Genomic DNA, 26,845 nt, shown 5'->3' with positions numbered 1-26,845 from the left:
TGCGCTCCGCTCGCTGCTGGCTCCGCCGCCGCCGCCGCCTCACACACTCCGGGAGAGAGAGCGCGGCGCGGACGCGAAGCCGCCGAGGCCGGTGCGCCCCAGAGCCAGCCGGAGCCGGAGCCCGAACCGCAGCGCCAGCCGGTGCGGAGCCGCAGCCCGCGCCGGGGCCGGCGGCGGCTCCTGGATAACCCGGCCGGCGGCCGGCGCTGCCCCGAGGCGGGTAAGGATCCGGCGGTGGTGGAGGCGGCAGCAGCTCCGGGCCCTGAGCGGCCATAGCCGGCGAAACTGAGGGAGGGGCGCGCGGCGGAGCGGGGCCGCGGGGGCTACGGCGGGGGCGGCTGGGAGCACTGAGTGGGGGTTGCTGGCTGGGCACCCCGGCTTCCACGGCGACAAGCCGAGCGAGAGGAGGGGGTACCGAGCGGGACCCCCGGCCCCCGCACCCAGCCCTGGGGCTGGCTTGGAGCCGCGGGGATGAAGAGACTCCGGGAGCTAGCGGAATGGAGGATGATTTGGGGGAAGCACGCGGCCCCAGTTGCTGGGGGGAGGGGGGACTCCCCTAGGAAGAAGCAAGCAAGGACCCTCATCCACAGCACACTTGTTGGGCGACCAGCTTGGCTTACTCAGGCACTCCCAGCTCTCTGCGGGCACTGGGAGGGCCAGACCACGAACATAATATACACACGCATACATACATCTGTACATATGTGCACAGATATACCTCCTGTACACCAGCGCCCACTGGGGCGCCGTCACCAGCTCAGAATCCGCCTCGGCGTCTGCACGCCCAGCAGCACGGACTCACAACCCGTGGTCAAACCTAGCAGCAGAACACCCGGGTGTGACACTCGGTAGTGTGGACACACAAAACACAATCCCGTGCCCTCACGTACGAGTGTCAGGACCACGATTCGTCAGATGAACGCTCAAAACCTATGCCCCCGCCCTCCGCCCCGATATTCCCTTCAGGAAGACAGCCTAACATAAATCATGTTCCACTCCTTGGCTAGAGTATAGGTGCACAACACAGGTCTCGCCTGCACCTCTCGACTGCACCCACACCAACACAGTCTAGTGTCTCAGCACACGCCTTGACGGCACACACCCTGTCACAGTAAGTGGCACCTAACATCAGCGCCTCACGATCACACAGAATCCACCGCTTCACACAGAATTCACCGCTAACACGAGGTGCCACACACGCCTTACACCAACAGTGTCACATTACACCCTGCAGCGCATACACGCCAGCACACACACTTAATCCTCTCGGAGGCCGGATTCCGTCAGGGGAAGCCGACTCCGGGCGGCCTGGGGCCGGCGGACGAGCTCCGAGCGGCCAGCACCTTAATCTCCACATTTGTTATTTAAATATCTACACGACCCGAGCCCAGGGGGCTGGCGGGACCTCAGCTTCCCCGCCAGCGCCTCCCCCACCCCCATTCCCGGGCCGGGCCGGGCCGGCTGCCGCCAGCCGGGTGTTCCGGGAACTGGCTGGACCTGGCAGGCCGCGCCATCTCGCCTCACCGGGATTCTGGGGCCGTAGGCCCCTTTGCAGAGGAAGCAGGCCTGGGGCGGTGTTTGCGACCCTCTTTAGATCCTCCGGCAGCGTTCTCCAAGCCACCTGGGTCCCTCCCACACCTGGCGCTCGCTGCAGGCCAGAGTCGTGTGCGCGGGTGAGGCCGGGGAGCCTGCGGGAGTCGCGGCACGCGCAGGAGCAAAATCGGTGGGCGAAACGTACTTGCAGCCCCCTCTCTCCCCCTCCCCCCGCCCCACCTACGCTCCATGGATCAGGCTTCTGGCCTCAGTTTCTTCAGCAGTGGTCGGCGACGATGGGCCCTTCTGGCAGGAAATATTGAGGGCGGCCCTGAGGCTTGTGAAGAATGAATGTGGGGCAGACCCCTTCCCCCGGCCGCGGGAGGGTATGTTTTGTGGAAAGGCCCTCGCCCGAAGGCTTTGTGATTCTGGCGCTAGCTCCCTCCCCACCCTTTCCCGGCGTCCGCTGGCGGGGTACCTAGACCCGGGGCTGAGACTTGGCGAAGGAGGGATTCCCCGCGGCGGCCCCGGGGGCGGGGGCGGGGCGCAGGGGGCCCGCAGTTGGAGGCGCCTTACTGGTGTGGCGCGTTCCCGCTTAGCCTAGGACTCCCCTAGGCCGGGTGCCGCCGTCTTGGGGGTGGGGCTGCCCGTGCGGGAGAACGGTGGAGCAGCAGCCGCCGTTCCCCCCACCTTCTATTTCGTGTCCTCTGGGAGGAGACGCCCCGTGCGCTGGGTGTGCGTTGGAAGTGCGCCGGGAGCGCCGGCTGACCACCGCGGTACAGGCGGGTCTTCCTGACCGGACAGAGTCCGTGAGACTCAGGGAGGCTTCCAGTATCTGCTCTGGGCCAACCCTTGGTTGCTGCCTGCAAAGGGGGTGCCCAGAAGGTGCGTGTTAACAACCCGGAGATCTGGACGTGTGTGAGGGGTGTTACTTTCTTGACTTGAGGGTCTAGGGGTGGAGTGGTTTGAAACCTGTAAACCTGAAATTATAACCAGGTTAGGGCACGGGATGGAATCCAGGGGAGAGGGAATGGAATGGTTCTCCAGAGATGGCCAGAGGCAGCGTCGTCCCAGAGCATGTCTGGATTCACTTCTGACCGTATTTTGTCCTGGCCGCTTCCCTACTCCACCCCCAAATTCCAGAGGGGACTGGGGAGCTAGAGTGTCCTGCTAGTCTGGGGTCCTTCTGGCAGAGGGGCAGCTGGGTAGGAGATAGTGAACTAAATTCTTAGAGTGGTGGAAGGATCAGGAAGGGGGGTGGGCTGCAAGGTGAGGGGGGAGTTGAAGGGGCACCCAGGGCAGAGGCCCTTGTGATATGGGGGTGAGGTTCTTGCTGCCATATACAAGAATAGTTGGTGCTTTAGAGAGAGTCATTCAACAGCATACTGAGCAGCTACTATCTGCCGGAGCCCATGGTGGTTGGTGATGGTGGTGAGGATGCAGTAGTTAAGTCACACACCATCCTTGCCTTCCTAGGGCTTCCCATCTGGCAGGGGATTGGTTCATTTATTCATTGAACCAATGAGCACCTACTTTGTGCCTGAGGCTGGAAATAAAATTCAGTGGTTGGAAGATTTTTTTAGAACTGTCTTCTACAACATAATAGGCCATAGATGCATCAGAAATCATTTGATCCTTCCCAAATAACCAAGAGGCAGGTTTATTATTTCCATTTCACTGTACAGAAACAGGCTCAGAAAGGTGAAGTCCCTCGGCCAAGGTCAGACTGTCAGGAAGTGGTGGAGTGAGGGTCAAACCCTGGCAAGCTGACTGAAGAATGCAGGTGCCTGGAAGCCCTGCAGGGGCTAATAAAGGGTTGAGGAAGATGGGAGAGTGGAGCTGAGGGCTGCGCACTTGCTCACTGCAGGAGGCCTCTGAACAACTCCACCCCACACAGCCCCCCGAGTCTACTTCCAGTTCCCAGAAGGTCCCTTTGTCTCTTGGTGTTTTGTGCCAGCAGCGGCTGTTGTGTAACTGGGCGTGGGAGGGGGTGGGGCCAGAGCCGACCTGGTCACTAGGACAGTGATGGCTGCCTCTGTGTGTTGTCTCTGGCCACAGCATTCAGCAAGAAGTGGACTCTGGTTCCCAGGGAGGGCCCAAGTGAGGGCTTTCAGCGAACCTCACCTCTGCCCTCGTCGGTTCTTCAGTTTCTGCTGGTCTCTGCCCCTCACGTCTCACTCCCACACTCCTGGCTTCTTAGGCCTGGGGAAGGTAGCCTGGTCTCTCAGGCTCCTGGGCACCCCTATGTCACTGGAGGTGGAGGTGGGGGCAACCTTGTCAGTTAGGCAGCTGACACCTGGAAAAGGGCAGATAAGGTACTGAACACTTCAAAAGCTGCCTCCTGGGACTAATGGCTCCCAACCAATAACCAACTGCTGGGGACAAAGTCTAGGGCGTGCTGGGGGCAAGGGCTTGGCAAGGCCTGCCTCCTGGCTCCATTGACAGTGCCGACTTCCCTTTCCGTCGTCGTCCCCCTCCCCCCATCCCCATGGGCTTTTGAGTGAGCAGCAGCAGCCTGGGAGGTTTAAGGTCCTTCAGCCCCTGAACCCTGAGCCTTCTCGCCCCTCCTTCCTTGCCTGGCAGGGTTGGCTCCCTGGGGATGTTGTCAGAGTGGGGGATGTCACAACCATCAAGTTCCAGCCTCCAAGATTTATGTTGCTTTCCCTCCCCCATCCAAACTTCCCACCTACTAGGATGTGGAAGAGCTATTCTTATTCAAATCCTGGCTCCTTGGCTTTCTGAGCCTCATTTTTATCATCTGTGATATGGGGAGGGGTATAATAATAAGTAGTGCCCATTTCGGAGGGTGAGGGAGTTAAATGAGTTAATGTATGTAACACATTTGGTAGGGCACTATTAAGATATCCGAGAGTGTTAGCTGGGCTGCTGCTGATGGGGAAAGGGATAATAGAGTTTGTAGGCTTGTGGCTGTTTACCTCCATCCCCCGGGTCCAGGACCACCCGCACATCTATTGCCTGAGGTATTCTGCAGGACCTACCTCCTGCATCAAAATTCCTAAGGGTGGGGCCCGATAAGCCGCATTTTAAAGGAACTCTCCAAGTACTCGAAGGGCCTAAAGCCTCTTCAACTGTGTTCTGCCTGAGGCAACCCCCATCCCCTCTTCACTTTCCCCAAATACACCTACCTCTCAGGAATACGCCAGCACACACACCTTCCCTGCCTTGGCTATTACCCAGTGTTCTCCTCTTTCCTTCTCAGAAGTTGGATACCACGGTTCCTTCCGGATAGCTCTGCTAGCTGGAAGTGAGGGTGCTCCTAAAGGTGAAAGTGTGGGTGTGGGGGGCTGGTGGTGGGGCGAGGCGCCCGCAGGCTGTGGCCTCCCTGGGAGGTCTGAGGTGGTGACCCTGTGGTGGGGAAGGAGGCCCTGAGGTGGGGGCTTAATCCCAGACACTAAGTCACCCTGACCGTTCCAGACCATGCACCCTGAATTTACAGTCAACAGTTTGTAGGCATTTGTTTTTCTTGGACGTGGTTTCATAAAATTCTTAAATTTTATGTGACTCAAGTTTAAGAATTCCTGATCTAGAGACAGTGAGTGGAGGTAAGCCATCGCCCTTATGTTTCTTGGTGAGGTTTAGGGTGACTTCCCTTGGCTTCCCACTTACCCCCTTCCCTGGCATGACTTACGTACAGAATTGATGAGCACAATGATCTGATCTATGGTGTGTGTGTGTGTGTTGTGGAGGGGGCACGGGCAGGATGAAGTGTCCAGTAGGGAATGAGGTTCTTTGGAGACAGTCCTCTGAGGATGTATGTGGGTTAGGGTGTGAATTAAGATGAACCTGGCAGGGAGAGAGAAGAGAGGTGGCTAGAGGTGGATACAAAAGAAGTGTCAGATTAATTCCTCCTCCTTTTAAAGGGATTAAGATCTCAGCTGGAACAAACACTCAAACTAATCTGATAAGGGCCTCAAACACCTTTAAGCGTATTGGTGCTGAGGAGTGACCAGGGAGGGGTCTGCGTTTGGGTCTGGTATTGAGGACAGTAAATCGGAAGGGTACATGGTAGAGGCTAAGTAAGTGTTGGTTTGTGTATTGAATCTAACTGCTCAGTGAGTATCCGCTGAGGCTACTATGCTCCTGAAACCGTGAAGACTTACATTTTACCCCCACCAGCTCTTGGTGCAGTAGGGGAATCGGGCAAGTCAACCAACGAGCAATGACCACACAGTAAGTGCCAGGGTGGACTAAGCCTGGGTGCTAAAATAGTCACATCATTGAGGAGCTGTTTATTGAGTGCTTACTGTGTGCCAGGCCCTCTCCTTGGCTCTGAAGATGTAGGAGTAAACAAGTGGAAGCAGTTCCTACTCTCCTGCTCACAGTCTTATAGGAAAGACAATTAAATTATTTCCAAAAGGCTATGTAATTACAATTGTGGTGAGAGCTTTGTGACCATTTGTTGGGTACCTGTCCTGTGCCAAGCATTTTTTTTTAAATTATTTATTTAATTTCCCCCCCTCCCCTGGTTGTCTGTTCTTGGTGTCTATTTGCTGCGTCTTGTTTCTTTGTCCGCTTCTGTTGTCGTCAGCGGCACGGGAAGTGTGGGCGGCGCCATTCCTGGGCAGGCTGCTCTTTCTTTTCACGCTGGGCGGCTTTTCCTCACGGGAGCACTCCTTGCGCGTGGGGCTCCCCCACGCGGGGGACACCCTTGCGTGGCACGGCACTCCTTGCGCGCATCAGCACTGCGCACGGCCAGCTCCACACGGGTCAAGGAGGCCCGGGGTTTGAACTGCGGACCTCCCATATGGTAGACGGACGCCCTAACCACTGGGCCAAAGTCCGTTTCCCCTGTGCCAAGCATTTAGACCACTAAACTCCCTAGGAAGTAAGTAGTATTAGCCCCACTTTACAGATATGAAAACTGATCCAAATCGTCACTGCAGGTTATGCAGCCAGGAAGTGGGCAGCTGGGATTTGCAGCCAACTGTGGGAGACTGTCTGATGCTGTGGCCCTCTCTTCTCCCCCCTTCTTTTGTATCCACCCTCAGGAGAGTAGGAACTGCTTCCAACCAATACTTACTTAGCCTCTACCATATACTCTTCCAATTTACTTTCTTTTGTGCTCAGCCTTTCCTGTGCTGAAGGGGTACAGAGAGGTGACCAGACAAAATTGACAAATAGTCATTGAATTGGAACCTTTGTCAGGTCCACGATGGCAGATGGGATCTGCCTTGTCACCTGCTGGGTCCCCAGTATCTGGGATAGAGCCGGGCACATTTATAAATGCCCAATAAATACTTGTTGAATGCCTAAGTGAGCACCTACAGTGTGCCCAACTCTGTGAAGGTACATGGGTGGGGGTCAGGGGGTGAGTGTAGAGAGCCCTGTCCCTTCCTTCAGGGTGCAGAGAGACAGAGAATGCAGGAAGAGGTGCACAGTACTGGAGCTGGACAACATATGCGGGCCATGTCCCAGACACCCAGTGATTCATTGCTGCAGGTTGGGGCAGACAGTAAGAGGCTGTGAGCTGGAAGGAGAGGTCACTGGAGGCTAGAGGCTGGAGAGGCATACTGGAGGACCAGAGCCTGCCTTCTGTGGGGTGGGTGTGGTTGGTGACAGGGCCTGGACAGGCATTCCAGGTGTGGGGGAGGTTTTCCAGGTTCAAGTGGGGAGGTGGGGAAGAGAGATTGAACCTGAGCCCTCTGCTGAACACGTTGAGCCAAAGGCTTTGGGTTAAAAAGAGTAAGGACTGGCCATGGTTTTGTTGGTGAGAAGGGGGACTCAGTGCTGGAATGGCAGCTGGCGAGTTTGGTTGGGGTCTGCAAATGCATTGCCTCAAAGTGGGGGAAGGGATTGGTGGAAAGAATGGGGTTATTGTGCAGGTGGGAGGTGGGGCTGCAGCTTCTTGTTGGCTGGGGCACTGTAGGTATCCGACTGGAAGGATGGGGGTAGGGAGGGGGCAGGTGTGAAGTAGAGGTCAGATGTATGTGGGAATAGTAGTCAAATAGGAGGTGGGTGTTCATGGAGAGCCGCGGAGGTGGTGGGGAGGAGTCTGGGAAAGGCTGGTCGTGTCACTGGCAGCTCTGTCCTGGTTAGACCTGCTGAGCTTCCAGTTGTTAAGGACTGGCCAGGGCAGGTCCCAGGGCCAGTCAGCCCTGACCACAGTCCTGACCCCAAACTTGACCTCTCCTCCCTTCTCCCATGTACCTGTCCGTATCACCTTTCAACTCTTTGGAAGCGGGGGAGGCGGGGAAGAGGAGCTGGGAACTGTGTCTGGGCACACTTGCATCCACACACGTGGGCATCTATGTTTGGGGGGAGGTCAGGGATGGCTAACACCTGCTGCTCAACCCCTACCATTTTCATTCCCCTACTCAAGCTGGCCCTTCGTAGGGGTGGGGTACATTGGGCACCATGGGTGGTTATTGTCAGAAAAGGGGGAGTTGAGATTTCATACCCCTACTTCACACATACGCTGATTTAGCACCTTGGAGAAGGACCCAGAAACTAGGCTGTCAAGGGAGAGAAATGAGACACATCTTCACTCTCCCGCCCGCTAGCCTGGGTGGTCCCCAGGGTGGGCAGTCCTGTTTGTGGGGTCTGGGGACTGAAAGGGGCTCTCCTTCCATGGAGGGTGGGGGGTCCAGGCCTTCCTCTCCCACTGCACTCTCTCCTTATCTGAGTATCGTGGTAATTACTGTGGGTGACTAAGGCAGGCTGCTGGTGAGAAGGAGGTGTTGGGCAGAACCCAGTGGAGAGCAGAGCTGAGCAAAGCGGGAGGGAGGGCGGGGTCTGAGGGAGGTCAGGTGGGTCAGGGCGTTCCTTGGGCAGGAGCCACTCAGGACCTGTTCTGTCCTCTCACCAGCTCTTACCGGCTGGTCTAGCTGGGACAGACGCGGCTGCTACACCTGCCTGTGGGTGAGACTCAGGGCTCTGGGCTCTGGGTTCCCATTCGGGCTGAGGGTTTAGTGCAGGGACCGAGATCTCCCTATGGGAGAATACTGTCTAGGTGGGTAAGGGAGTGGGGGGGGGCTTGGGCAGCCCCTGGGGCCGGGGTCCTCCCCGCAGCTGACCGCCTTTACTTTGCCTCCTTCCCTCACAGCCTTCCTGATTCTGGAGCCTGCCAGGATGGGGCCTCTGAGGCCCAGCCCAGGGCCTGGGGGACGACGGGTACCGCTGCCCCCTGTACTGCTGGCGCTGGTGCTCCTGCTGGCTCCTGCCCCGGGCCTCGCCACTCAGGTAGTGTACAAGGTGCCGGAGGAACAGCCGCCCAACACCCTCATCGGGAGCCTTGCGGCCGACTACGGCTTTCCGGACGTGGGCCATCTGTACAAACTAGAGGTGGGCGCCCCATACCTGCGGGTGGACGGCAAGACAGGTGACATCTTCACCACCGAAACCTCCATTGACCGGGAGGGGCTCCGCGAATGCCAGAACCAGCTCCCTGGAGAGCCCTGCATCCTGGAGTTTGAGGTATCTATCACGGACCTCGTGCAAAACGGCAGCCCCCGGCTGCTCGAGGGCCAGATAGAGGTACAGGACATCAATGACAACACGCCCAACTTCGCCTCGCCTGTCATCACGCTGGCCATCCCCGAGAACACCAACATCGGCTCACTCTTCCCCATCCCGCTGGCTTCGGACCGCGATGCCGGCCCCAACGGCGTGGCATCCTATGAGCTTCAGGCTGGGCCCGAGGCCCAGGAGCTGTTTGGGCTGCAGGTGGCAGAGGACCAGGAGGAGAAGCAGCCGCAGCTCATCGTGATGGGCAACCTGGACCGTGAGCGCTGGGACTCCTATGACCTCACCATCAAGGTGCAGGATGGCGGTAACCCCCCACGCGCCAGCAGTGCCCTGCTGCGTGTCACCGTGCTTGACACCAATGACAATGCCCCCAAGTTCGAGCGGCCCTCCTATGAAGCCGAGCTGTCTGAGAATAGCCCCATCGGCCACTCTGTCATCCAGGTGAGAGAGCCCTCCACCTAGCTGTCAGGGCAACCCACCTTTAGAAAAGGGGACCTTCCCCAACCAGGTGAGAGTTCCTTTCACTAAGGGGCAAAACTGCCAGGACATTGTGAGACCCCTTTCCCACCATCTCCGCTGTCCCACAACCTGCTCCTCCCCAAACCCTAGCTGGTGATATTATTTGCCTTTATCAAGCTACTTAGGTGACAGTGACATAGTATATGAACAATTATCCCCCACCCATAAGGCAAACTCAAACTGGAGAAGTCTGTGAGAGTGAATCCCCCCTCCCCCAAGTCAAACGTGACCCTCCTCTAGCCAAGTGAGTTGAGTTGGGACAAGGGAATTGTCTTTTATCCAGGGAGGGTATTTCCAGAGATGAGAATAATTTCCCAACCAGGGGAGGCATCCCTTTTGCCAGATGAGATTTTTCTTCAGCTGGAGAACATAGCCTTACTTTGCCCGTCCTTGGCAAAGTCAAATAAGATCATATTAGCCAGGTGCACCCTCGGTTCCGAAAACCGTATTCAGATGTCTGTATGTCTGCCTCCTCCTCTAGGCTTGGGCGTAGGGCACCATGGGTGTGGGGTACATAGCACAGTGGAGTGACGGTTGCCTCCCTGTTGAAGTTCTCAGCACCCCTCTCCATGGGAACTGCCCCAGGGGCTGGGCAACTTGGTGGGGCTGGGGCCCAGGAGGGAGCAAAGAAAGCATCCCTGCAGACAGGTGGGCGTATCTCCTGCTGGCATCTCGGCCCTGGCCTCCTGCCAGCCCCAGCTCCTTTCTCCCTCCCCATGGGCTGAAGCTGCCTCTGTCTTTGATGCGAGGGAGCTGAGGAGGGCTTGGCCTGCCCTGGACACCACTACCCACCCTGGGAAGCCCTGTGTCCTTGGTGCTCAAGCCGAAGTGGGGAAATGGGTAGGGCCCTCAGGCTCCTTTTAGAGGCTGGTGAGACTGGAACCTGGAGAAGAGAGGGTGAGAAAAGAAAGGAAGATAGAGGGGTGGGTGAATAATAATTGCCTAGGTGCCAAGCACTGTTTTAAACACATATTGCGTATTCTGTCATTTAGTCCCCACAGTATAAGGTGAGCATTATCTCCATTTTTACAGATGGGGAACCGAGTCCATAGAGATTAAGAAACTTGCCTGATATCATCACACCGCTGATGGGTTCAAATCCCACCGTCACCACTTCCAACAGTCTGCTTTCCAAGCAGCTACGGGGCCTCCCAGGGAGATGAAGCAGGAGGACAGAGCAGAGACAATGCTGAGAGGCAGGCGAGGCTGAAAAGAGAAGATGGGAAAGAGGCAGCAACAGAACTGAGCAAGGATGGGAGGGAAACAGAGACAGAAACCAAGAGTCATAAAGAAAGACAAAGGGAGGCACTGTGGCAAGAGAGGCAGCTGAGAAGTTGGGCAACCAGTAGAGACAGACAGGGAGACAGAATCGCGGTCATAAAGTTGGTGACAGGGCGGAGGGGGGGGGAGCAGTGATGAGAGTGGGGAAGGGGAGGGGAGAGGAGAAACTACTCGGTTTCTGCATCACAGGTTTGTGCAGAGACCAGGGAACCGCTGCTGAGGGAGCTCCACTGTAGAAAACAACCCTGGCAGGGATAGCTGGAGTTCCCCTTCCTGCAGGGCAGGAGAGAAGCAGTGGTCTGAGGGCCTGCTAGGTGCCCGGCCCTATGTTAGCACTGATTTTCAGACGGAAGGATGGGCAGAGAGAAGGATAAATGCTATTTAGAGAGCATATTCCCATGGGCCAGGCAGTGTTAGGCATTTTTTGTTTTTTGTTTTTTTAAACCTAGAGTTTTGTTTGTTTGTTTGAATTTATTCTCCCCCTCCCCCGTTGTCTGCTCTCTGTCCATTCGCCGTCTTCTGCATCCACTTGCATTATCTGGCGGCACTGGGAATCTGTGTCTCTTTTTGTTGTGTCATCTTGCTACATCAGCTCTCCATGTACGTGGTACCACTCCTGGGCGGGCTGCGCTTTTTTCATGTAGGGCGGCTCTCCTTGCGGGGTACTCTCCTTATGCATGGAGCACTCCTAAGCGGGGGTGCCCCTGCATAGCACAGCACTCCTTGCACACGGTAGCCCTGCATGTGGGCCAGCTTACCACACAGGTCAGGAGGCCCTGGGGATCGAACCCTGGACCCTCCATATGGTAGACGAACACTCTATCAGTTGAGCCACTTCTGCTTCCCAGTGCTAGGCATTTTTACATGTATTATCCATTTAATCCTCAACACAACCCTGTGAAATATTTTTTTACCCCCACTTTACACATTTGCAGACTGAAGATTTGGGGAGTTTGAGTAATTGGCCCCAGGTCACCTAATTGGTTGGGAAGTGGTAGAGCTGGACTTGAACCCAGGACTCTTTGCTGTGCTCCCCAGAGACTTGCCTGTACACCTCCATGTCCTCCCACCCCTACCCCCCATCCCCACCACATTCTGTCTGGCTGTGACCTAACGCTATCATTCATGTTTCCACCTAACCAGTGGTACCTTGTGGCCATTCCCACCTGTCCCCATTGCCCCATTTCCACCCATGTTTGTGTAGCGTTGAGCCAAGTGCGCATCGGCGTTGGCATGGGAGGGCGTGCCCACTGCAAAGGGACAGACAGTTCATTGTTTGATGTTGGGATCCCAGCCTGTTGCCAGCCTGCTCTGTGGCCTGCACCAGCCCCTCCCTCCTGGCTGAAGGCTCGGCTGAATTCCTCACGCTGGTGCCTGGTGCCTCACCAGTGCCAGCCAGGAGGGTAGGAGGAGCTGCTGAAACAGGTTTCCCCGGTTTGACAGAGCAGTGGCAGGAGCCCTGGCCTGGCAGCCTTCCTCTGAACCACATCCCTCCCTGGCTGCTTTCAAAAGAAATCCCCTCACCTGTGACCTCCAGGTGCGTATGTGGTTCCCCACTCATGTGGGCAGACATATATGGACACAGCACTAGAGCAGAAGTCACTGGCAGTGCCCTCAGCTGCCTCGCACGATCCCGTGTGTGCACACGCACATTCTACACATATGTGCATGTGTGTACACCACCTCAGCTGCCCACTCCTTTCCGTTTATCTTTGTGTGTGTGTATTTGTTTTGTTTTTGTTTTGTTTTTTACTTTTTTTATTTTTTAAAAGATGCTTCAATTACATAAATATTACAGAAAGTATATAGGGGATTCCCTTATGCCCCACTCCCCACACCTCCCATACGTATATCTTTAGAAGCGTTAAAGGCCACTTTGATTGGATGTAAGGCCTTCCCTAGTTGCTAGCTGCATCCTCATCCCTCTATTTGGAGGAACTGATGCAGGAATGACAAGTGGATGGTGATTCCACCCAGTCCCATCTCTGGTAGTTGCAAGTAGCATGGTTGAGGACTCACAAGCTGCCCCTGGGCTCCGCAGGAAAGTAGATGGTGTCAGCATGGGGAGAAGTCAGGGATGGGCAGCTTTTGGAAAGGAGGTTGTGTTACATTAGTCTGGTATGCTGTGCTTGTTGGAAAGGACATTGGGAGCACATGTGCCACTTAATTGCCTCTCCCTGGACTCACCCATCCCTGTTCTCTGGGTTTTCCTCTCCTGCTTCGCTGCAGGTGAAAGCCAATGATTCGGACCAAGGTGCCAACGCCGAGATCGACTACACATTCCACCAGGCGCCCGAAGTGGTGAGGCGTCTTCTGCGACTGGACCGGAACACTGGACTGATCACCGTGCAGGGCCCCGTGGACCGTGAGGAACTCAGCACCCTGCGCTTCTCGGTGCTCGCCAAGGACCGAGGTGCCAACCCCAAGAGTGCCCGGGCACAGGTGGTCGTGACTGTGAAGGACATGAATGACAACGCCCCCACCATTGAGATCCGGGGCATAGGGCTGGTGACCCATCAAGACGGGATGGCTAACATCTCAGAGGATGTGGCAGAGGAGACAGCTGTGGCTCTGGTACAGGTGTCTGACCGAGACGAAGGAGAGAATGCAGCCGTCACCTGTGTGGTGGCAGGTGATGTCCCCTTCCAGCTACGCCAGGCAAGCGAGACGGGCAGTGATAGCAAGAAGAAGTACTTCCTGCAGACAACCACCCCACTCGACTACGAGAAGGTCAAAGACTATACCATCGAGATTGTGGCCGTGGACTCCGGCAACCCCCCACTCTCTAGTACCAACTCCCTCAAGGTGCAGGTGGTGGACGTCAACGACAATGCCCCTGTCTTCACCCAGAGCGTCACGGAGGTTGCCTTCCCAGAAAACAACAAGCCTGGGGAGGTGGTTGCCGAGGTCACTGCCAGCGATGCCGACTCCGGCTCCAATGCTGAGCTGGTCTACTCTCTGGAGCCTGAGCCAGCTGCCAAGGGCCTCTTCACCATCTCACCTGAAACTGGAGAGATCCGGGTGAAGACGTCCCTCGATCGGGAACAGCGGGACAGCTATGAGTTGAAGGTGGTGGCAGCCGACCGGGGCAGCCCCAGCCTCCAGGGCACAGCCACCGTCCTGGTCAATGTGCTGGACTGCAACGACAATGATCCCAAGTTTATGCTGAGTGGCTACAACTTCTCAGTGATGGAGAACATGCCAGCGCTGAGTCCGGTGGGCATGGTGACTGTCATTGATGGGGACAAAGGGGAGAATGCCCGGGTGCAGCTCTCAGTGGAGCAGGACAACGGTGACTTTGTTATCCAGAATGGCACAGGCACTATCCTCTCCAGCCTGAGCTTTGATCGGGAGCAGCAGAGCACCTACACCTTCCAGCTGAAGGCGGTGGACGGTGGTGTCCCACCTCGCTCAGCATACGTTGGCGTCACCATCAATGTGCTGGATGAGAATGACAACGCACCCTTTATCACTGCCCCCTCCAATGCCTCCCACCGGCTACTCACCCCTCAGACACGCCTTGGTGAGACGGTCAGCCAGGTGACCGCCGAGGACATTGACTCTGGTGTCAATGCTGAGCTCACCTACAGTATCACTGGTGGCAACCCTTACGGACTCTTCCAGATTGGGCCGCATTCAGGCGCCATCACACTGGAGAAGGAGATTGAGCGGCGCCACCATGGGCTGCACCGCCTGGTGGTGAAGGTCAGTGACCGTGGCAAGCCCCCGCGCTATGGCACGGCCTTGGTCCACCTTTATGTCAACGAGACCCTGGCCAACCGCACCTTGCTGGAGACCCTGCTGGGCCACAGCCTGGACACACCACTGGACATCGACATTGCTGGGGACCCAGAGTACGAGCGCTCCAAGCAGCGTGGCAACATCCTCTTTGGTGTGGTGGCTGGCGTGGTGGCCGTGGCCTTGCTCATCGCCCTGGCGGTGCTCGTGCGTTACTGCCGCCAGCGGGAGGCCAAGAGTGGCTACCAGGCTGGTAAGAAGGAGACCAAGGACCTGTACGCCCCCAAGCCCAGCGGCAAGGCCTCCAAGGGAAACAAGAGCAGGGGCAAGAAGAGCAAGTCTCCGAAGCCTGTGAAGCCAGTGGAGGACGAGGACGAGGCCGGGCTGCAGAAGTCCCTCAAGTTCAACTTGATGAGCGATGCCTCTGGGGATAGCCCCCGCATCCACCTGCCCCTCAACTACCCACCAGGCAGCCCCGACCTGGGCCGCCACTACCGTTCTAACTCCCCACTGCCTTCCATCCAGCTGCAGCCCCAGTCACCCTCAGCCTCCAAGAAGCACCAGGTGGTGCAGGACCTGCCGCCTGCCAACACTTTCGTGGGCACCGGGGACACCACGTCCACGGGCTCTGAGCAGTACTCCGACTACAGCTACCGCACCAACCCCCCCAAATACCCCAGCAAGCAGGTAGGCCAGCCCTTGTGGCTCAGCACACCCCGGCCCCCACCCCACCCCTACCACGGGGCCATCTGGACCGAGGTGTGGGAGTGAGGGAACAGGTGTGTTGTGCCTGCCACATGCACCAGCCGGTGTGGGGGCCCACCCGAGCCAGGGGCGGGAGGTGGGAGCGCAGATCTGGGGGTGCCCTGGCCTTGGGAGTGACCCTGCTGCCAACCCCCAAGCATGGAGGGAGGGTTTACACTGTGGTCTCCTCCTGGCTCTTAAACACCGGGGAGAGGCCTGTGACTCGTCAAAGCATGGGATACTGGACCAAGCTGCCAGGTCTTGTGGGTAGGGGCTATAATGGGCAGGTGAGCAGAAGGGTTTGGAGGTGAGGATGGGGAGAGGAAAGTGGGAAGGGATTCTATTCCAAACTTGGGGCTATCCATGGCCGACCATAGGTGCTTCTCAAGAGGGGAAACACGGAGGCCTGGGTTCCTAGTGGGAAACTGGGTGGGAAATCTCTCAGGGAGGGGGATCTCCCCATTTGTGCCTTCTCTGTATTATGTGTTAACCTCTTCCCCATATCCAGGCTGGGGTTGGGCCCCAGTTCCCCTTCCTGAGCCCCCAAACTTGTCCCGGACAATAAAGTTCTCTATTTTTGGAGTTTTGGCTTCTTATTTTCCTGGAACTGAGGGAAGGAGTGAGAGAGACTTGGAAGCAGCCCTTTGTCCTCTGGTCTGACCTTGACTTCCCATCCCTTCTTGTCCCTTCCCACATCATGGACCTGCCACCTCTATGATAACCCTTTCTTACCTCACCATCTCCCCACCCACCTCACCCCCAACCTTCAAATGGGCATGTCTGGCAACCTGTCCCCTTACCCCACAGTGATGAGGCCTTCTCCCAAGGAGGACACCTTTCACCAGCAAGAGCAGGTAGAGATGCACCTGAGTCCTGCAATCTGCCCAAATTAATCAGACCTCAGGTGGGGGGGGGGGTGGAATTCAGCCTTCCAGACCAAGTTTAAAGGCAGAACACCTAGATGTTCTCCCAAGTCCCTTTCCCAGCCTCTTCATCCCAATGCTGCTTAACACCCAGCAATTAGCTGACCCTGCCCTGGGGCTCCCCACCAGCTTGGGCTGCAGGGAGAGGGGAGGGAATGCTTGAGTTCTGTGACTGCTAGGGTGCTCCCAGCTGTCTTGGCTGTCTTGGTTGAGGGTTCCGGGTTCTCCCTCCTTCCCTTCCCGAGATGACACCTCCCTCCCCTTTCTTCAGCTCTTTGCTCTTGCCACCCTGGGCTGCTGGCTCTCTCTCTCTCCAGTCTCTCACTTCTTCCTCTCCTGGGTCTGCCCTGTCTCTGTCTATGCCTGGGCTAGGCTGGGCAGATCTAAAGCTTGGGTGAAGGGCCCCAGGTCCTCAGGGACTCTCTGAGGCCACAGGCAACCTATCTCCATGGTGACTGAAGAGGCTTGAGACACTCCCAGGAGGTCCAAGGCGCCAGTTCCCTCTTATGATTCTATCCACAAACTCTCCCAAATGCCCTGGGGGGTGGGGAGGACCCCCAGAATAACTCCAGGGGGCTCAGGAGGAGTGGGGCATGAGTGAGAGAAGTCGAGTTCGGTATCATTTCTCTTGGACTAGTTGAGCATCTTTAGGGTGACCTCCAGCTTCCTCTTTTTCTGTCCTTTCCACCACCACCTTTTTCTTTATCCTGTTCCTTTATCTCCTTGATCTCATTTTCTTTCCCAGCACCTGAGGGATTATCCCTTCTTTGGCTCCAATCCAACCCATCCATGGAGCCACATTGAATATCTTCTCCCAACAACCAGACCCCATCCATTCCGCAACCCCTGTTATCATTCATCAAAACACATAGGCTGCGTTCCCATTTGACATGGTACTAGATCCTGAGGAAAAATGGTCATACTTATACAAGACTTATGAGGTGAAAAGATGGGGGAGTTAAGAATCCTAGGTGCCAACTGAGAAATGCCATAGTAAAGCTTTTCCCAAATTGTTCATGAAACTACTACTATTGCTGCTACTTGTTTCTGTTTTGAGTCCTTACTAGGTACAGGGTACCAGGCTAAGCACTTTATATGAACCAGCTCATTTAATTCTCATAACTCTTTGTGAGAAAAAGGACATTATACTCAATTTACAGAAATGAAAACTTGGGCTTAGACAAGTTAATTAACTTGCCCAAGGTCATACAGGTAGTTAGTAAATGGATCCAGAGTTCAAACCAAAGCATCAAGAAGTGGGTTTCAAGTCTGCTCTTACCATTTTGCTATATGAAAGGGGTTCTGCGATGAAGTTAGTTTGGGCTGTATTTTACCTGCCCCCCTTAGAAGATTCACTATCACATTAGCATGTTAAAAGCTCTGCAAAGTCCTGCAAGAAAGCGGGAGCCTGCTAAACTATAACCCAGGTTTTTCCAAATCTCTATGCCCATATGGCCCCCTTCCCTTTCTCTGAGGAGCCCAGTACTGGAAATCCTGCTGTGGCACATAGATGGGGTGGGTTCCTGAGAGGAGAATGAAATTTGAGCCAGCTCCTCCATGACAGTGGGGACACCCTGCATGGGGCCACTGTGTGTGTGCATGAACAAATAGGTTGGGGCAGAAGGGAGTGTGACTAGGATAGAGGCAGGGAAAAGGCAGCCAGGAGAGTATACTGGCTAGAGCAGAGGGTACTGGAGAGAGCTGAGAGGTCAGGTTGGAAGAACTGTAACTTGTAGAGGACATGGATGCCTTGCCAAAAGTTCCTTAAAAGAAAACAGGAGGCTCCAAAAACTCACGAGATTTTTGGGTGAACTGAATGTTGGAGTATTGGAGTATATGATGGATTTAAAGGGGCTGGAGGTGAAGGTATAGGCTTGACGCTCTAAGGTCTTGACTAAGATGGTGGCAGTGGGGATGGTGGGTGGATAGAGGGCTGAGTGGATGTGGCTGAACTTAGGGAGAAAGGACCCACAACCCTCAACAGCTAATCAGAGATGGGGTAGGGGTGGGGACTGGGGGAAACTACCTGGATTCCCAGGTAGACTCATCATCCTTCTGAGTCTGGGCACTGGGATAGTGATGAGATTATTGACCCTGCAGAAGTCAATACAAGAAAAAGAACTTGGTTTCAGATATGTTGAGTGAAGGACCAGTGGGAACAGGCAATTAGAAATACCCAGCAAGTGTCTAAACATCAGGACTGGAGTTTGAGAGAGATTTTGCAGCTGTGCCTTTAAGATTTGACAGTCAGAATTATAGAGAGCATCTAGCGTCAAGTGTAGCCCAACCCTCCATTTTACTGAAAATCATAGCTAGAGGAACCAAGTGACTTGCCCAAGGTCTCAGCTAATGAGAAGGGGGGTGTAGAGCCATCTATTACCAGGTGTGGGTTCTGCAGGGCCGGAGGGCTGCTGATTGAGGTCTTGAAAGAAAACTGGAGAGAGAATCACCGTCGAAAGCAGTCTGCCTGTGCCTCCCCAGACCCGTCCTGGAGCCTGTTCTCCCCAACACCAGGTGAACTATGCTCCTTTATAGCCTCCCAGTCCCAATGTCCAGTCCACTTGGGGGATCTTGTCCGTCATCACCCAGTCGCTTTGGTGTTTTGGATCACAACATGGGCCCAAGGAAGTTTGCTTATTCCTGAAGACGAGGTGGGAGCCAAGGTGGAGAGGCAGGGCTGGGCTGCCTTCCTGCCAGCTTCAAAGCTCCCTGTCCTGCCAGCCTCCAGCCCCCACCCCAGCTGCCTTGACTGGGCTTGGAGACTGTGTGGGAGTATCAGAAGGGTGGGTCTGCAAACCCAAGGACCTTCTGCCCTGGCTATCTTCATAACCTCCTATTGGGAGTTAGGAAGACAAAGCACCGCCAAGGTCTTGGAGGCCTGAAGGGAGCCTGGAGACTCATCAGCAGGGCCCTGGGCCTGGGCTGCTCCCACCTCTGGCCTCCAGAGGCTCTGGGTCCGTGCCCTCCACAACTCCTAATTTCTGGTTGGCAGGAAAAGCAGTGGCAGTCCCAGGTGGGTGTTCGGGTGACTGGCTGGTTGTGCCAAGTGCCAAGCCAAGGTTGCCAGGTTCCTGGGATCATCGTTAACCCCTGGCAGGCAGGCCGGGCTGCTGGCTGGGAGCAGCCTGTCACAATTCCACTCTCCCCACCCCATTCCGCCCCCAGTCTAAGCCTCCAGGCCCCTCCCCCAGGTTGGCAGCCCCAGCCGGGTACTCCTTCCTTCCTGTTTCCTGGAAGGAACCTCCAGGAGGTCAGCCTTCCTGCAAGCCTGATGCTGCCCTACCTTCCCCCCCTGCCCAAGCTCCCCACCCTCTACAGTTTCATTGTTTCCTGGTCTGGAAGACGGAGGCTTCCATTGTACTTCTTCCCCACCCCCATCCCTGGGGTGACCTGGTTTGTTATCAGGCTGCTATTCCCTTTTCTTCCTCCCACCTTTTCCCACTTCTAGGCCTCTCTGGAGGGGAATGAAGTGGGGAGAGAGGGCTTGAGTGGGAGGGGCTTGGCAGGGAGACCCCGTGGCTGCCTACCGGGTTACAAACCAGGGGTGCGGGACAGGAGGGGAGAAAGGTGGGTGGTGCCCCATTCGGATGGGGCAGTCGGGCAGGTGAGGAGCTGGGCTGGAGTCCAGGGAATTTGGGGACTGTTCTGGTATTGGTGAGTTGTTTTGGAATGAGGAGTCTGCTGCTTTGGTGGGAGCTGTTCTGGAAATTGGAAGCTGTGCTATGCTGAGCCAGTATTGTGCTTTTCTGGTGTTGGGCTCTACACGGTATCAGAGGCTGTTCCGGAATTAAAGGGAGGCTGTGGGGATATTGGGCCTAGAACTAGAAAGCTGTGCTACAAGCGGCGGGTTGTACTGGATTAGGGTCATGGGGTCACCTGGGGGCTATGGTATTGGGGCCTGTGCTATGTTGGTACTCAGTGTGCACTGGGGGCTGCCTAGACCTGAGAGGCAGTCTTCTACTGGGGCCTTGGCTTTTTGAGGGCCTGTGCTGTGCTAGGGGGCTGGGCCTCCTGGTTGCTGCTGAGCCTGATGGGCTGGAGGCTCTGGGTGGGGCCTTGCTGGGCTTGGGGCCTGTGGCGGTGGTGGGTCCTGCTGGGGCAGGTGGGTAGCCAACAGTGACATGCCCTCTCCCTGCAGTTACCTCACCGCCGTGTCACCTTCTCGGCCACCAGCCAGGCCCAGGAGCTGCAGGACCCATCCCAGCATAGTTACTATGACAGTGGCCTGGAGGAGTCGGAGACACCATCCAGCAAGTCGTCCTCGGGGCCCCGGCTCGGGCCTCTGGCCCTGCCTGAGGATCACTACGAGCGCACAACCCCTGATGGCAGCATAGGAGAGATGGAGCACCCCGAGAACGGTGAGGCGCGTCAGCAAGGCTGGGGCACCCTGGGAATGAGAATGATGATGACACCTTAAAAATAGCTTCCATTTATTGAGTGCTTTCTGTGTGCTCTGCAGTAGTCACTGTGCTGAGTGCTTTCGGGTATATACTCCTTTAATCCTCACAACTGCTCTGTGACCTGAGAAATATACGATGCCCACTTTACAGGGGAGGAAACCGGGGCTCAGAGAAGTTCAGTCCTTGCCCAAAGTCACACAACCTGACATGGCATGAGCTGGGAGGGAGTCAAACACAGCTTTCTCTGACTCCAGAGCCCTTGTATTCAGCACTACATCACACTTGTTTCGTTGGAAACAGGGAGCCTAAGAATGGTGAGGGATGTGAAAGGTAGCCAGAGGCCCCAGTAATGGTGAAGCAGCGCTGCAATACTAGTAAGGGAGCCTCAAGAAGCTGGTGGTCCTTTAATGGGATGAGAGGGCCTTGAGAATAGGGAGGGAGCGCCTTGATGCTAAGGAGCGCTCAGAGCATGGGTGGTGATCCCCTGGGGAGAGGGGCCTGTGAAGACTGGGGGTGCGGGGGTGGGGAGACCTGTCTGGGAGGGGTTGAAGAGTGCTGGCAGGAGGGACGTCTGGGCCAGAGCAGAGGTCAGCGTGGGAATGGACGGTGGGGTGTGCTGTCAGAGTGTGTGTGGTGTGTGTGCATGTATGCTTTGTGTGTGTGCGTATGTAAAGGCGAGCAAGGAGCCTGTGGAGGAGGAGTTGGAAACCTAGCTCTTGGGCGGAAAGACTCCCTCACTTGATGTCCTGGGTCTTGCCCCCTCCCTCAGTCCCAAGTCCCCAGCTGCCCGGAGAGATGAAAGCCCCACTGCCCCCCTCAGGCATAGGGCCCTTGTCTAACCTCCCAGGCCCTAGGGGTCAGAGTGCCCACCACCCCCCACTCCCACCCCTCCATGCGTGATCTCATGCCAGTCTCGTCCTTTTTGTGCCCGCGCAGAGCCGGCTGGCCGGAGCAGGCCCTGAGGCGGAGTGCCAGGTATGTGGGGGCTGCTCTGGGGTCTGGGGTCTGTGGGACTTGGTCCAGCACCCAGCCCCGCCCACCCAGTGCCCCGTGCTCCGCTCCGTGCCACGTTGGGTCCCCCAACTCTGCCCTGAGCTGGAGGGCCTTAGCACCTTGAGGGTTAACAGCGGTGCTGTCCCCTCCTCACCTTGCACTGGCAGGAGGCCAAGCCAGGGTGGGTGGTGCCAGGGGAGCCCCTGCCCCAGGCAGTGCTGCTCAGTCATGTCCCTGAGGGGGGGTCACCGTCTGGTGCTGTCCCTGAGCGAGGGCGGGACAGGGGCAGCTGTAACAGGAAGTGCTCATGGCCCAGCTGTTCCCATGGAGACCCCTGCTGCCCAGCAACCACACTGGCTACTGCTGATGTCAGGCGGCCAACTCCCTGTTCCCGTGGGTGTTCTGGGCAGGGAGCTGGGGCAAGGCCAGGGCTGGTGGTGGCATAGGGGGCCGGAGTGAGGCCGGGAGATGCTGCATGAGCGCGCCTGTGGGTGTGTGTGTGTGTTTCTCTGTGAACACCCCAACGTGGCTGGCTCGTCTTCTCCCCTGGCTTTAAAGCAGGGCCTGGCTGTGCTGGGGTGGGGGTAGGATTCTAGGACAACTGGGAGCATGGTGAGGTGGAAGGGACGCTTTCAGAAGGAAGGTATGTGCCCGTGTTTGTCTGAAGGTAGATGCCCAGGGTTCATGCCTACCTGAGGGTAGGTGTGTGTGTGAGAGAGAGAGATTTTGTATCCTCAGATGAGGATGGGGGTTTCCTCAGTCCTCTCAATCTGATGGCAGATGTACGTGTTGAAGCCTGTCTGGAGGTAGATGACAGTGTAGATGAGTGTGTGTTCGTGCACCTGAGGGCAGATTCGGTGTGTGTGTGAAAAGAGAGCTTGCAGGGGGTGAGGATGGAAGGAGTGTGTCTATTGAAGGATAGATTATGTGTGAGAAAGAGAGAGAGAGGGAAAGAGTGCAGTGGGCTGGGGAGTGGATGGTGGGAGGGTGTGTGCCTGTGAGCCCTGTGGGCAGGGAGGGCGTGCACCCCTATTCTGCGGGAGGCCATGGAGTGTGGAGCTTTGGAGGCCGCCCCCCATCGCCGGTGGCTGAACTCCATCCTCTCTCTGGCAGATCTGCGCCCACTGCCTGACGTCGCCATGACGGGCACATGTACCCGGGAGTGCAGTGAGTTTGGCCACTCCGACACGTGCTGGATGCCTGGCCAGTCATCTCCCAGCCGCCGGACCAAGAGCAGCGCCCTCAAACTCTCCACCTTCGTGCCTTACCAGGACCGAGGAGGGCAGGAGCCTGCGGGCACCGGCAGCCCCAGCCCCCCGGAAGACCGGAACACCAAAACGGCCCCCGTGCGCCTCCTGCCCTCCTACAGTGCCTTCTCCCACAGTAGCCATGATTCCTGCAAGGACTCGGCCACCTTGGAGGAAATCCCCCTGACCCAGACCTCGGACTTCCCACCTGCAGCCACACCGGCATCCGCCCAGACGGCCAAGCGGGAGATCTACCTGTGAGCCGCCCCCTGGCCGGCCGGCCACCCCTCTCCCCGAGTCGCCGGCCAGCTCCCAGGTGGGGCCATTCAAGGGCCCCCACTCCTGTTCCCTCCAGCGTGAACTTCCTGGCCAGAGCCCCAAGTGGGTTGGGGGGAGACTGGCCTCATGACCACGCTGGCCCTTCCCCCAGGCAGGTTCCAGGTCCTCTCTCCTCACCTCCAGCCCCCAGCCCCTGGGAGTCCCTTCTTCTTCCCCTTTATGGGGCTTCCTCCAGCTGATGCCCCTGAGGGCTCCTCTACAATGACTGGGCTTGTTTCCCTCGACTTCTGGGGAGTACCCCCTTCCTTTGGGCAGAGGATGGAGTCAAGGGTGGGCAGCACACTTTTAACGCATCGTTTCCCATGTGGCCGACCAGGGCGGGGACAGGATGCCTCATTCCAGTCCTGCAGAGGGCTGAACTGGGGAGCCCCTCTCCCTGGGGACTCCAGAGGGAACTCTTGACCACCTCCGGCTCCATGAAGGGCTTTTGTTACCAAAGGTGGGGTGGGGATGGGGGAGAGAGTGGGGCAGGGGCCTTGACTTCTGGTCTGCTCCTGGCTGGCCCACCTGCCTGCCACCTGCCCATGCCTGGTTCTATCTGGGTTCCCCCCTCCTTGCTGGTCATGCAGTGTCTGTATATAAGGACCTTGGAATGATGTCCCCATTTCTGCCTGATCTGCAACTTTTCTTGTTGATGTTGTGTTGTCTTGGGGGACCCCTCTGGGGAGGGGGGACCTGCCCTGTGCCCCCTTCTCCTGGCGGCAGTGCCTCCCACCCCAGGCCTCTATTGTTCCATGTTGTAAATACCCCTGGGGCCATGGTGGGATGGGGGTACAGGCCAGGGAAACAATGGGGGTGGGGTGGGAGTGGGGATGGGGGTAACATTCGCCTATCAGCAGAGCTGGGCTTTTATTTAATTTTTTAAAAAATACAAATCTCTATTTTTTTGGAACTGTTGCGCTGTGCCCTGGGGGGGGATCCCCGCTCAGGCTGGCCCCCCACATCCAGATGAGCAACACAGAGGGGCCCTGAGGCTGTGGGGGGCAGCTGGACAGGGGTGGGATGACTGTGCCTCTGGCCTGGTTGGGTGAGTTGGGAGCGGGAAGGTTTGCTCAGGGGGTGGCTGGTTGCTGCCCCCAGTGGGGGGGGGTCTGCCCCCTGCCCCTCTCTGCCCCCCACCTCCCAGCCCCTGCCATGACTGACCCGTCAGCCTGTAAAACCACCATTGCCTTGATCTCAGGGGGTGGGAAGGGCTGCCTCAGGGCACCCCGGGCTCCAGGCCCCCTTCTTCCAGATGGGCTTCCCTTTGCCAGGGTCAGGGGTCCCGTGAGGGAGGGAGGGAGGAGGGAAGCTAGGGGGCAGAGAAGCCCTGTCAGCCATGATGAGGTGGGGTTTCTGTCTTCACCTCGGGGGGCCAGGGTGTGAGGGGTGTCCTGCAGAGCCCCCATCTCCCACTGTGGCCATCTCAAAGCCTCAGCCCCTCTTTCCCTCCAGAAACCCCATTGCCTTGGCCCATACCTCTCCAGCTCCCCAGGGGCCCAGGCTGGGAGGCTGGAGACTCAGGGTATGGCCCTTGCTTGACTTAGTCTAAGCTTGGGAGGTGGCCCAAGTGTGGGAGGGTGGGTACAGGCTGCTGGGTTGTCTGGTGCCTTTGGGAACTCTGCTACTGGGGTCTTGACTCCTGTAACCCCAGAGACCCCACCCCCACCCCAGAAAGCCAGGGGGCTAACAAATTTTTTATCTGCCCCTCACCCCCAAGTTGGCTTGGGGTAACAGTGCTGGGAAGGAGAGCATTGTTGGCTAATGGCCCTAGCAAACACGGCCCTTCTATGGAGGGCAAGGGTAGGGTGGGCTAGGGTGGCAGCATCCAGGTCTAGGGGTTGGCCAAAGGCTCCTTTCCCTGGGGGGAGGCCCAGGAAGTGGGCTGGGGCTCGTTAAACAGCTCCTTCCCCCTGCACAAACGGGGCAGGTGCAATAGCGGTGGAGGTGGTAGCAGGTGCCCGGCTTGGGCACTGGCCTCCAGGGCTGGCCTGGGTCCTGAAGGTCAGGATGTAGGCAAGACCGTAGGAGGCCCGTGTGCCTGGTGGAGTGGGTAGTCCAGACAGGAGGCATTCCTAGGGTCAGTGGACTCTCCGGAAGCCCCTGGTAGCCTGGGCACCTGTCCTGGTCTTGGAGACCCCTGAGCACTGAGCAGAAGGGCAGAGGAGCATTTTGCACAATGGAAAAGCCAGAAGGAAGGGGGTGGCCCAGATGGCTGGGAGGGCTGAGAAGCACAGAGGAGGGGCCCTTCCCACAGGCTAAGGCAGAGCCCCCAACCCCCTGGTTGGGGTCGGAGCTCTGAGCCTGTCACCACCTGGGCACTCCTCTAGAGGTGAAACCAAAGGTGGGCAGGGGATGGGTGACGGCACTGAGGACCACCCCTTTGGGTCCTAGGTGTAAAGCCCCTCCCCAATGCCTTGTGTCGCGTACAGTTTTATGTACAAATAGGCGACATTTGGCCAGAGGAGACCCCCCTCAAACCCGGCCTGACCCAGTCAGTGTCTTCCTAGAGGGGACCCAGTCGGTCCCCATCCCCCTACTTCAGGGCACGTCTCTTGGTGGGGGTGGGTATTTGGGGACATATTCTCTCCTTGGGTCCCTGAAGCATGTCTCACAGCGGGGGAGGGTCTCTGGAGCGTCCCTCACCTCTGGGAGCTCGCTAGGCCCTGTCTCCCCCTTGGGAGGCTCTGGGGGACATGTGTGTCCCCCGGAGGACATGGCAAACATGTCCTCCCCATACCCAGGCTCTGAGGAACCCGTTTTCCTCTCAGGATTCCTGGAAGTACTTAAGGCATGTCAGTCTCAGGCCCCTCCTCTTCCCGGGGAGGGGGGGGCTGTCTCTGAAACACGTCTGAGAAGGACGTTTCGGGCCCTCCCCACCTCTCCTCTGAGGGTGCGTCTCACCCGCGGCACTTCGGGATGAGGCTGGGCAACCCTGGGTTGTCTTCTCCCGGGGGCTCTGGGATACCTCTCTCCTGAGGGCGGAGCTTCTGGAGCCCGTTCTCCCCCGGGTGGGGGCCATCCCCGAGGGTTGGGAGGGCTTGTGTGTGGCCCTGAGAAAGTCTCTTAGGGGGCGTCTCCACGCGGGACTTCTCTGGGAGGGGGGGACTGTGTCTCGCCCATGGGGTTCCCCGGGCCGGTTGTTCCTGCCCGTGGGGAGGGGGAGACTGTGTCTCCTTGGGTTACCTGAGTGGGGAGGGGGGCCGTGTCTCTCTCGTGTGTAGGGGGTGGGATGGGGAGGGGGGTTTTGGGCGCGTCCCGTGCCCACACTGGGGTCGTGTTTCTCTTGGTTCGTGCCACTTCCCACCGCCTCGCTCCTCCCGGGAAGGGCCTCCGCCCCGCCCCCACCCCACCCCATCCCTGGCGCTGCGAGCACAATCCCGTTGATTTGTAATGATTTCTGTCTCTTTCTGTCTATCTCTTTCTCTGAATCACCCACCCCCCTCCGCCGCGAGCATGCGCAGGCACCGCCCCTACCCTCTCCGGTTCGGTTCGTATCCGGTTTGTTTGCTGAGCTGTCAATGAAGAGACCCGTGTAATTATTCCCGAGCTTTACAATAAAAGTGTGAAAACCGGACCCCACTCGGATTCTTCGGGGCCCTCAGGCCTGCGTCCCGGGGAGAGTGGGGACTAAGCCAGGGGTAGAGGCCTTGAAAAGGGCTAG

The 26,845-nt window shown here is 57.4% G+C and overlaps 1 protein-coding gene across 2 annotated transcripts; it reads left to right on the top strand.

Annotated features, from left to right (window-relative positions):
• PCDH1 (protocadherin 1) lies at positions 1–26,758 on the top strand. 2 transcript variants are annotated; one of them, XM_071210329.1, is made up of 6 exons: positions 22–220; positions 8,597–9,459; positions 13,048–15,243; positions 20,362–20,581; positions 21,560–21,598; positions 22,730–26,758. In XM_071210329.1, exons 2-5 carry the CDS (start codon positions 8,623–8,625, stop codon positions 21,583–21,585), a joined length of 3,279 nt encoding a protein of 1,092 aa, XP_071066430.1. In that variant the 5' UTR covers positions 22–220; positions 8,597–8,622; the 3' UTR covers positions 21,586–21,598; positions 22,730–26,758. The 2 variants fall into 2 exon arrangements, with proteins under 2 accessions (XP_023442925.2, XP_071066430.1); XM_023587157.3 differs by lacking the exon at positions 21,560–21,598 and having other exon boundaries at positions 1–220.
• Positions 26,759–26,845: the final 87 nt, after the last annotated feature.

Source organism: Dasypus novemcinctus, chromosome 2, assembly GCF_030445035.2.
Source record: "Dasypus novemcinctus isolate mDasNov1 chromosome 2, mDasNov1.1.hap2, whole genome shotgun sequence".
NCBI classification, from domain to species: Eukaryota; Metazoa; Chordata; class Mammalia; order Cingulata; family Dasypodidae; genus Dasypus; species Dasypus novemcinctus.
The sequence above is the reverse complement of the archived record's forward strand: the minus strand, read 5'-3'. Positions and strand labels throughout refer to the sequence as shown.